This window comes from Castor canadensis, chromosome 14 (genome assembly GCF_047511655.1).
Source record: "Castor canadensis chromosome 14, mCasCan1.hap1v2, whole genome shotgun sequence".
Classification (NCBI taxonomy): Eukaryota; Metazoa; Chordata; class Mammalia; order Rodentia; family Castoridae; genus Castor; species Castor canadensis.
In genome coordinates this window covers 96,781,210-96,793,628 of record NC_133399.1, presented here as the reverse complement: position 1 = coordinate 96,793,628, position 12,419 = coordinate 96,781,210, and the positions used below count along the sequence as shown (strand labels likewise).

Below are 12,419 nucleotides of genomic sequence, written 5' to 3'. Positions count from 1 at the left end.
TTTTCCATAGGTGAAATTACTCAACCTATGAAAATAAGACAACCAATTTTGTTTGTAGTCTCCTTGCAATATGTGTAATAAAATTTGGTCGATATGACAATGTGTCTGTGGAAGATGACAAGTTGGTAACTGCAGTGTGAAAGTTATTTCATTTCTTATCTTTAAAGAATTACTGAATTGTTAAATTAAATTTTATTCCTGCAGGCTGGATCAGACACATAGAAAGCAAGTGTCTAAGTTCACATACCTGTGTTTGAGTTGCCAGTTCCTTAATGTGAAATCACAAAGCTATACTCATGGATTATTTCACCTAATAATTACAGTTGACAATTACCATTGTGATATAAAAAATAATTTAATGGTCTATGAACTGAGAGGCGGATTTTGGCTTTTAACCTAAGGAACTTGTTTTATAATGTTGAGCAGATATTTTGCTAAAGGACATTGTGCTAACAGTTAAAACAAATTAAGCCTAAAAAAGAGAATCTATTACAAAACTTTATTAGTATTCATGAGGATAATTAGCCAGCCATTTCAGACATATATAGATAGATAGATAGATAGATCTGAAACTTATTCCTACATCTCCATCCTATCTGAAGTATATCTTATTGAAAAACCCAAGTTTCTTATCTATGAAATGGGGAATATGACACATATATCAGAGGTCTGCTTTGAGAATTATGTATCTCTAAGAGATAGATACATATTTTAGGAAACATATGTGTATGTTTAACAAGGATTAGTTAAGTAAGAATCTAAATTAAACTCATAAGGTCAATATTTTTTATCTTTTTCTGATCATATTCCTTATTGCATGGCATAGTGCCTTAGAACACAGATTCCAGAATCAGATTTACTAGTAGGGTAAACTTCAATAATTACTTACCTCCTTCCTCCACATAAATGACGGTTTTGTGCAGTTCCCACAATCCTGTAGTGAAGACTAAATGAGTTATTCACATGTCGGGTGCTCATATGTATTCAGGAAATGTTAACAATATTAGTTTTCATTGTATTATTTTCCCACTTTGTGCTTTGTCAAATGAACAAATACAAACACACTCACACGTACTTGTTTCCTTCCCACATAATGTGTTTTGACACATGGCTTCTCTTCACTGCTCAGCTGGGAAGACCCATTGTTCTCTCAATGGAGCCAATAAATTGTTAGAAGTGTTGCTACAAGCTGCATATTTACCATATTGAACACTCAAGATTAAATAAATTCTATCAAATATCTGGTTAGTTTCACTATCTGTAGAAAGTAAAACCTTGTATTATACAAATTCAAGTATTTTTTTCTAACATAATTACTGGAGATGGTTATTTTTACTTAACTACACCAAGAGTGTAAGGTGTCTTTTAAGTTAAACAGAATACATTACTGAAGTTTAATTTGTACATGACAGGTCCTTTCCCTTTCTCTCCTTACCACCATCCCCCTTAATAACAGATATCACTGGTCTTCGGGGAGCACTTGAATCCCTATAGCTGTGCTCTTCTAACACCCCTTGTTTACTTCCATGTTGCTGTTGATGTATTCATTTGTGTTTTCTTTAGTAAGTCCTTCAGAATGAGATCTATGTCTTTTCAAAAAATACTATTTTTTGTATAGTATAGTGTTTGGCACATAGCTGACGCTCAACAGAATAGTTAAATAAGTTAAGATGCATTCTAAATAGGATGATTACTGTAATTAAAAGCTTTTTAAAATTTTTAAGTATTTTTGATTATTGTTGTACTGGGGGTACATAGTGATGTTTACAAAAGTTCTTATGATATACTATAGTTGAATTCACCACTTCCATCATTGTCCTTTATCCCCTAATCTCCCATTCCCAGAATAGTTTTAACAGGTCTCATTTTTCCATTTACATACATGTGTGCATAATATTTTTGAATTAGAATATATTCAATGAACTCATTTCTTTGGTTATACATTTCTCCTATTTTGTTCCATGATAACAGACAACTTTGGAGTCCCAAATTTCAGATTAACAATCTATAACACCGAAGACTTTGCAATTCTTTTCTTAGGTGGTGTGATCTGTGATGGTGATAGAAATGGATTTAAGAAACTTGTGCATTGTGGATCAGTAGAGTAGTTTTCTCAGGTTAAGATCTGTCATGTTATATATCATGTTAACTGTCAAATATTTACATGAGTAAAATATTCTCTATGAAACAATAGAGAGGATTGAAAAGATTTAGGGCTCTGGATCCCTGTTCTGCCACTTTTCTAATCTGTTTGCACTTTAGTTTCCTTGTCTGAATGATGGGAAGCAATACCTACTTTCAGAGATACTGTGAAGCTTTGAGATACATGTCCAAACTGTTTGGCATAGCATAAGCCTTAAAATACTATCATTGTTTTATTAATTATTATGCTTTGAGAGATCGATTTGTATGATGACACTAATTTGTTTATCCCACTTCTTTTTTGAGTAAGATGAACACTACACAGAAATGGTTCTGGATTCTGGTTCCACTTATTTCCATCTATAATTTTCATTCTGAGAGAAAACCAACTTGACTGGATAGGTATCTGGTCAATTTGTCCTGCTTTCCCCCTTTACATAAAGTAACAATATTCTCACAAAATCAAGAACAAAGAAGAAATCTCTGCCATCAGTGCCATTTGGAAGTGAGAGCCCATGCACCTCAGCTGAACTTATTACCTGGGGCTTCTGCTTTGCAGGTACATACGACTCTGCCTTATGGTTCTCAGAAAGGAAATATTTTTAAAAAACAATGTGCTCTAAATACTATACAGATAGTGGAAAAAGCTAAGAATTAAATGTCTCTCTGAGAAGCTCAAGATTTAATTTATATCTAAATTAAGCAGACAGACATGACACATTTTGGTGAAAAGCAGCTGTGAGTATAGTCTCGTGACTTTACTCCTTAGAGGAAAAGATTTCCTCATGTAAGAAACATTTTAGACCAATTATTAATATGGTGAATAATCATGTTTTGACATTGTTCAGTAACTATACAATTAAAGTTAATATACTACTTTAAGCATCACAGTGAATGTAATTTTTCCTCATGGTGTGATTTTGAAGCATTCCTCTCCCATCTGCATTCTCCAATTCAATCTGTTCCTATAACAACCATTATGATATATTTTTAACGATTTTACTTTCTTAACAAAAATCAAAGCTTTTGAAAGGTGTCATGTCTTTTACTTAATTTCTCTCATTTGTTTTGGATAGTTGCCCTAACAAAATTTAAATTTCATTCACTGTTGTCTTTGGCAATACTTGTAAAGGCTTTGTAGTAGTGATCACAAAAATAACCAATGCCTGATTAAATAAGAATTAAAGAGAGAAAGATAAAAGAAGCTAAAAAATACTCTATCTGCTCTGACCCAAATTATTTTCAGAATGCAGAAAGGCCACAGTGCAAAAATCAAATGAGGGTTAGTCTGTTGAAAATAAGTCAGTAGATCTAATGAGAAATTTTATTTGGTTTCCAAGAGAGGCTATGTTTGTGGGGCAACACTGATCCATTTGCTACTGGAACATGTATGATTTCTTATAGTTTAATAGTAGACTAAGAGTAAAAGACAGAAATATTTGGGAACACAGTGAGGAAGATGTCCTTGATAAATATTACCTAGAAAGTGTGATTTCTTTGAAAGGACAAATTTAAGTTTCACCACCTTCTATCTTCAGAAAACTATTTGTAATAGTTTTGATTCTTACTGAAAGCAGAATCTTATTATCACAGAATATAACTGTTATAATCATGAATTCAGTTTCCCAAGTTTAAACTATATATTTCAGTGATAGAAATCATCCCAGAATTGTTTGATCTTTAAGTTTGGTTCTTCCATATTTTAAGGCAGATGGCATTTCTAATGAGCAGAAGGGATTTAAATACATGAGACATGGCACTTGTAAACAGAAAACAAACTCTCTTTTGCTCAGTTCATGCTCCCTGCTCAAGCTGTTTATCCAGTCTACAAATTTTATTAAATCTTATTGTGTTTGGAATATTGAAGATATAGAGGTAAATAGAACAGATCTCTTTTCTTGTTATATTTTCATGTGGAAAAACAGAAAGCAAACCAACATGCATCCATACTTATATAGATATTTTCCCATAAACCTGAGTCTTTGAAACAAAAAGAAAATCAGAATTGGCATAGAGTGAATGGGAGACACATATTTGGGTGAGTTAGGGGCACAACTAGTCAAAGTTGTGAAGGTAGATGTACCACATCTTGATGAACAAGCCAACTATGGACAGATTTGAGGAAAGAAGGTGTTAGGAATCTAATCCAGATTTCACTAAGGATGAAATGGCCCTCATTTTCTTAATCCATTAACATGAAACAAATTCTTTGCATTTCATTATTTTCTGTATGATATCCAGGAAACGGCCACATTCATTAAATCATAAAGAACGGGGTTCTAGAAGAAGAAGTGTCATTCAATGGTTAGCTTAGTATAAAACAAATGACAAAATAGTCTATCAGTGACAAGGACATCAAGAAGAACAATAATTAAAAATCTAGCTGTGGGCTTCAACAACAAATCAAAATGAAGACACTTATTATGAATTAGAAATTTCCTTTTTTCTTCATTGGTTATGTAATATGGGACAACTGTTTTATTCCAAAAATGAAAGGTTATTTAGGACAAAATTAAACACAAATATTTTAGTTGTTTCTATTATTAATAAATACTTAGAGTATGTGAGACTATACATTGGTTGAGTAGTTGAAAATTTGATTTGTAAGATCTCTAGTATAGCAAATTATGCCTTACTTCAAGACATATCTTGTGAAAAACTAGAAAAATCATATTTTTACTAGCATTGTACAAACATGAGTGTAACTTCTCATACTCAGAGTGTTGTACTAAAAATAACTCCAAGAATTAGAAGACTTGGATCTTTATGATTAGGAATGAATTACATACATTCTTAATAATATCTATTTCATTATTTATTTGGATAATTAAATATGCTTTGAAAAGTTATAAAGTTTTGTAAAAAATAAATCTTATTATGAACAATTAATTTATCAATTGAGTTTCATAAATATGTATTCCATATTTCTTCTTGAGGGTTTTTGTGTTGTTTTGCTTTGATTTTGATGGCACAGAGGGGTTTGAATTCAGTGCTTCATGCTTGCCGTGCAGGCACTTTACTGCTTAAATGACACTCCTACCCCTTTTTTGCTCTGGTTACTTTTGAGATAGGCTCTTATTTTTTCTCCTGGGTTGGCTTGAACCCCATGATTCTATTTATGCTTCCTAGTTATGTAAGACAAGAGGCATGCACCATTCCCTCAGCTTTTTCTGTTGAGATGGGGCAATTCTGTTTGCCTAGGCTGGCCTTAAACCATGATTCTCCAGATTTCAGTCTCCTGAGTAGCTAGTATCACAGGCATGTGCCACCAGTGCCCAGAATTGAGGGTTTTTTTTTTTTTAATACTTACTACTTTAAACTTATGATGGGTTTTTCAGGATGTGACCCCATCCTAACTCAAGGAGCTCGTGTCCATGGAAGGCTCAAAAATGTGGTCTGAGCTGACCATTGGAGTCAAGTCACCTCTATCACAGAGTGACAACTTTGTTCGTCTCTACCTAACTAGTCTATTTATAGCCTGAAAGAATCATCATTGATTGTAGGAGAATACTTTTCTCTGGAGTCATTGCTGACCGTGTAAGATGACATTTTAAAATCTTCTTACTTTGACTCCATAGTATTTCCTACTCCAATCCCCATAAAATCGTTCACCTTCTCATTCCTGATTTCTTTGATCTCCTTTGTTCTCATTGTGAATTTAACATTGAAATTCTGATTTAACTCAGTAAATTGCTAAGGGTGTATTCTATTTTTGTTTTTATTTAGACAAGTAAAATTGGGTCAGGATAGAGGTTTCTTTCCGCCTATCATGAAAGATGAGACACCTCCTTCCACTTAGGTTACCATTGTGAGGGTGTTTGCTTCACAAACAGTCTCTCAAGCCCCACAAGATTCTATTAATTTGAAAGATTTTAAGTTCAATATATATTTTCTGAAATGCAAATTGCCTTATAGATCAAAACAGAAAAATCTGTTCTTTTCAATCAGGTTAGTTAGTGAGAATGCAAGAGTGAAAAAGACTATGAAATTGTACATATTCATATGTGATCAATGAAGAGCCCAGAATAATCTTAGAGACACATATAGTAATAGGTTGATAAGGAGTAATCCTACCTGCCTTTATGCTACTCTGTAATGAGCTATCATCTCATTTGCAATCTTTGTTTTTAGCTAATGTTCACAATCCAAGTAATGACTGTGTTCTTCCCTTTGACCTGAGAAAAACATGATAGAGTGGCTTACCTATGGTAACTTGGGTAGGTTTTTAAATTTCTCCATTCTTGTTTCTTTACCCATAAAAATGGGGATAGTGATAATACCTTCCTCATCAGATTTTTGTGACTATTAAAAATGAGAATATGTGTAAAATGCTTAGAAAAGTCCCTGGAGCATAATTCCATTATAATACCATCATAATCATTACCACCACCATCATCATCTTTATCCTCGAAGGCTCAAATGCTCTGGATGACAGCAGAGGGTTAAACAATAAAAACCATTACTACATAAAATGGAAAGGCTACTTCTTAAAGAAGGAATGTTATGACACAGGATAACTAAATAAGCTTCCTTATTTAGGTTATATAGACTATTATACTTCCCAATATTTTTACACATGTGTTTGTGAGGTCAATGATTTCCAGCCAATGGTATTAAGATAGAAGTGATGCATATCATCTCAAAATGCACTCATATATCTTCATAATGGACCACTCACACTTTTTTCCTTCTCTGATAAACTCAAAAGCCATATTTTAAACATAATAGCAGCATGAGATTGGAGGAACATGGATCCCTGCATTCTTTGTTGGTGAGTCAAATTATCTGTTTTAAACTCAGCCCTGAGCTAAGAAACCTTAATCACAATAAGCCTTTGAAATGTCTGAGTTTTACTTGCCAAAGCTCCTATCCCTTACTTTCCACATATGAATTACAAAACTATTACCTTCCAACCCTAAACCCATTTTTTGAGTTTTGCCTCAAGATGCTAGGGCTGGAATACTTCAAACCAGATTTCTCATTTGCCCTAACATCTTGGTTAGGATATGCCAGTCCTAGTGCTAACTGCATCTAAAATCAAGAGGAGTGAGGAAAAACTCCCTCTTTCATGTTTGCCCTGTTTCTAAGCAGTGGAAATCAGGTCTGAGGCTTTTTTTTTTTTAACACTCCCTGGACTATCATTATTGAAACATTTCCTCCCTCCCACCTAAAAGTGTAAGGATAGAGAAGTATATCTCTTTCCAGACCCTTCTTAGGTCAACTGACTCTCCTCAGAACTCCTGAGAGGGCCACCTTCTCAGAATTCTGGGACAAATCTCTGAGTGTTCTCTCCTCCAGCCTTTCTAACAACTCCACCCTTTTCATTTCTCTTCACTATGGGTAGTTGCTACTTCTTCACTTAATAAACATTTGCACCTGAACTTTTCAGTCTCCCAATATCAGATTAAATAAATTCTATATTATATTCTCTATTAAAATTACTTATATACATCGTATGCATGTATGACAAGATTAGAATGAAATCCATTTTTAAAAAATTCAAGAAAGACAAAAGCGATGTTGAAGGATAAGAAAGATTTATAGAGGAGCTGAATAAGAGCAAAGTATATTATATACACTTATGGAAATATCACAATGAAATCTCCTAAATTGTATAATTAATATGTGGTAATAAAATGTGGGAAAAAGTTGAAGTTAAATATTTAAAACTGGTTGGTGTGGTTTCTGTTTTGCTCACTATACTCCAAATTTTGTACTACCCAAGTGCTAATATTGTAGCCAAAGCTTGAGCTACCATAACAAAAATACAAAAAAATATGCCTTTCCCTCAATTATTGGGCAATGGATAGAAAATATTTGCTAATTTCAAAGGTAAAACATCATCTATCTGCATGATGCTTTGACAAAACTCTTCTGAAAACTGCTACTTGATTTGAGAGGCAGATGGTTGGTTTGCTGGGCTGATACATTTGAAATAGATCAGAAAGCAAAACCTTATAATGTGTGCTGACTATTATTATATTCAGCAAGGTGTTACAAGAGACCCATGTGCTCAGTAACTAACTGGCTAGTCTGAAGGTAGACATGAAGGAAGACAGAGAGGATTCCAGTGTGTATTAAACAACATGTCTAACTTTTTCTAAACGCTAGATGGAGGGACATGATGTTGGTGAAAGAATTGAGCACCAAAAACTCAATAAAATTTCATTTGAATAAAGTAACTCAAGGCAAATGTAGGAAGACTGAGAGCCAACACCAGTGAAACATCTCAGCTGAATAAGGTATCATTGGAGAAAACCAGGTTAAGGACGCAGTCCTTCTACCTAGTTTTCACAACAATATCAACTTCAGAGAGATGTGGGAGAAGGGACGGTTAAGACTTGTAAAAGAAATAAAATTTCTAAGCACACAGATTGTCAGGAAAGGAATAGATCAGAACCCTGTAAGATTTCAAAGAATTCCATGATCCTAGAAATATGGGCTTTAAAATATTTAATACTCAAAATCACATTTGGTCATATAATCTTCCTCAAATGGGAAAAAAAGATATTCTTTTTTTTGTATATTGTATGTAAATGTTGGAGAAAGTTGCAAAATGCAGATAATTTGGTTATGGTCACTACTGTCAGCATTATTTGATGAGGACACTACATAAATAATGTCTAAACCCCAAGATTAAAAGAATTTTGAGTCATCAGTCTAGAGAGCAATTCTTCCTTTTCATAACACAATGGAACATTACAGGACCAGAAAGAAGATAACTTGCAAAAATATCATGCTAGTGTGAGATGAGAAAGTGCAGGTGATAATTTCAAATAATCTAGAACTCTGAATAGCATTGCACACTTCACTCCATTAGGCCTTCCACAAGAGTCTGGAGAGATTGAATTTAAGCAGGATTCTGAGTACTATTTCTGTTTCATCACTGAAAACCTGTTCCTTCAGAAGCTTTCTCTTAACATCCATTCACTTGTGTTTATTGAGGATTATTATTTCGGTTAATGCTGTGATCTGAATGTTTGTGTCCTCTCAAATTTCATGTGCTGAAATCCTAACACCTAAGTTAATAGGAAGTGGGGCCCTGGAAGTGATTAGGTCATGAGGATGGAGCCTTCATGAACCGGACCAGTGCCCTAATAGAGGAGGCTGGGAGGATCTTGTTTATGCTTCCTCCATGCGAGGACTCAAGGAAAAGGCATACTACCTATAAATCAGAAAAGTGAGCCTCACCAGATCAAAATACACCAGTGTCTATGTCTTTCCAGCTTCCAGAATGGCTAGAAATAAATTTCTGTTGTTTATAAGCCACCATTTCTGGCATTTTATTTTATTTGAAATAGAAGTTTTCAAATAAACCAAAAGTAAAATCACTTAAACAACTTTTGCTTATTGTTAATTATATGTTCATCAGTTAATAAGTCATGCTAATAAAAGTTTTTAAATTCTTATAAAGTGATAAAATGGCAATGAAGATACATCTAAAAATTTAATAGAAACTGAATGGAAGTTTCCTTCTTTAAAACAAAATGAAGAATGTTGTAACCAAATACTGAACAAAGAATATTTAAAATACCTTTTGCTAATGAATTATCTCTTCCTAGTCACTGGAAAATAGTGGCTACCTAAGACTAAGTATTTAAACTTAAAACTAAAATCAAACCATGAAAGAGTATTTGGTCTTCTAGTTGTTTTTCAATTATTTGATTCACAAGTTGTTATGAAAATTGCAAGTTTTGAATCCCTTTACTTAGAGACTTTTATACAAGATATTAAAAAATACAGAAAGTATGATTCTGGTTGTTTATGTTTACCTAACTGTACTTGATTTCCTCCATCAATTCCTCTGCACTGCATAGAATCCAACATCTTTGTAAGAATTTCTAAAGGTCATGAACATGACTACAATTCCAAACTAATAAAAAGTAAAAGAAATAGTTGATTTGAGTTAATTTCTACTTCCATATCATATTTTAATTAATCGAGATATTATGATATTTTTATTAAAATTCACTAATTAAACTGGATCTATATGAATAATACAGTGTAAGCAATAATAACAAATACTGTTGTAAACAAGAATGACATCTATTTAGAAGTTTATCTTCTCCCCATTTTCTTAGCACTCCATTCACAGACAAGTCACTTTAAGGTAAGATAATTTTCCACTCACCAATGTGGAGGTTTGTGAGACATCAGCCAACTCCCCTGAAATCTCAGGTGTCCGCGTGTTGTTTGGGATTCTGTGAGGGTTACGGGCTATTGCTTCACACCAACCCAGCATTTTCTCCTTCCTCTTTTCCCTTTTCAATTCCTGAAATTCTGAAAATAATTTACATTCCCTGAAACATGTCACTTATTTTAGTTATGTTTTGGAAAATATACATAATTGAAATTAAATCAACAACTTAATGAAATACTAATGCAGATGTTTTAATGAGTGATCATGTGTGGAAAAGCAAGAATATGTCAAATATTTGTAAGTTCCCATAGTCCCAGGAGCCTTGAAACTACACACATCTTTTGAAAGGACCTAACATCATTTACAACCTTCTGTATGATACTTCTAGATAAGGGGAGCTCCTTGTACCAGGTTCCAAGTATTTTATTTTCAGGGATCCATTTATAACAGTAAGTTCTTACTTTGGGAGATAAGAACAGGCCCAACGCCTGACAGATGACATCATCTGTCACTTAAAAACAGGGATACAGTCTGAGAAATGAGTCAGTAGGTGAGCTCAGTGCTGTGTGAACATCACAGGATGTACTGGCACAGATCTAGACAGCCTGGGTCATGCAGTGGACGCAGCCTCTTGTAAACATGAGAAGCCTGAGACTGCTGCCAGTGTAATGTGGCACACTGTCATAGTAAGAAGGTTTTTCTGTAAGTAGGAATATTCTAAAATGATGATGTGAAAGTATACTATAGAAAGTACATCAGCTAGTAACATAGTAATTCGTTATCAAGGGTTGCATACTCTACACCATTGTGTGTGCTGCACTTTGATATGAGTAACAGCAGAGTAGAAAGTTTTACACCAGCATCATCACAGACCTGTGGGAATTTATTGCAGTACAAGGTAAAGATGTCTATGACGTAACTGGGCGTTAGTCCTTTTTCAGCTCCATTATAATCTTATAGCACAACCTTTGTACATTGCAGTCACCATTCATCAAAACATCAGCATGCAGTGTATGAATGCATGTCAATGACAAATAAAATTTGGCAGTTTTTCAGTTAAATGTTCTACAGAAGCAGAATAGATTGAACACAGATTATTCATTCTGGTAGTGCCATGATTATATCTCTCATAAAGTTCTGCCAAGTGAAGAAGGAAAAAATTTAGTGCAGATAAAGTAAATGTACTATACAATAGCCATCACAAGTACAATCTACTTAAAATCTTCATTAAAAAGTCCTTCTTGTGTTGTGAATAGAAACATTCACAAATCTTTTTACTTTTCTAGAACTCTGTATTTGAAGGTAATTTTGTATCTGAAAAAGTCATATCAACAGGGACTTTTAACATAATGGAGAAACATTGTTCCCTTGTAAAGTTTTACAGCCTACTTTTCCACTCCACCACCCTTAGTAATTAGAAATACTTTATTGCAGGTCTTTAGTTAAATGCATTACACTGTCAATTAAATATCAAAAATAATGTGGAGTAATTATTTTTCACAGCATCCAAAGCAATTAGCAATCTGGCGGTTTGTAACATTTCAGGGATTCAAAATAGCACATTTCAGAGCACTAAGAAAAGTAACATAAAGAAAGGTTGCACCGTGGATTGATGAGTTATTACTCTAAATGACAAAATACTCAAGTTAAATGAATCTGAACAATGTAAACAACAAAGGGGGGAAAAAGCTTTCACAAACTTTAAGTTTAAGATACCCAATGAAATGAATCTCTTAATAAGGCTGGCAATCTAATATGAATAACTCATTCATTTAGGGTGCAGAGAAATGGTGAGGAAAACTTGAAAACAATTGTCCGACTGAGCTTGCTTTTCAAAACACGTTGCTGGAGATTTTCTAAAAAATATCATTTATTTAATATCAAATTTGCATATCTAACTAATTTACACTCCTCAGAATTTCCCCAGTCCCAGTGCACACTATCTTGGTTACTCATCAGCTTTTAATTGCTTTTCTAGAAGTATGCTAAGAGTAAATGAAAATGATTATCTTTATTCAAAAGCAAAAAGTGAAATGATACATAATGACCAAAACAGTTTCATCAAGTGTAAACAAATGTCCCTCCTATAAGTCATTTGTCAGTCATTTTTTATTTTAACTCTGTAATTTAATATCAA

The 12,419-nt window shown here is 33.6% G+C and overlaps 1 protein-coding gene across 20 annotated transcripts in view; it reads right to left on the bottom strand.

Moving 5' to 3' along the window:
- Marchf1 (membrane associated ring-CH-type finger 1) overlaps positions 1-12,419 on the bottom strand; it is an 814,712-nt gene that overhangs the window by 293,341 nt on the left and 508,952 nt on the right. For 12 of the 20 annotated variants that reach the window (XM_074055052.1, XM_074055057.1, XM_074055056.1 and 9 more), the window contains one exon: positions 10,274-10,422. The exons of the other annotated variants lie outside the window; for them this stretch is intronic. In XM_074055052.1, coding sequence (XP_073911153.1) covers positions 10,274-10,384 — 111 coding nt within the window. In that variant the 5' untranslated portion in view covers positions 10,385-10,422. The remainder of the gene's footprint in view (positions 1-10,273; positions 10,423-12,419) is intronic. 20 annotated transcript variants of the gene reach the window in all.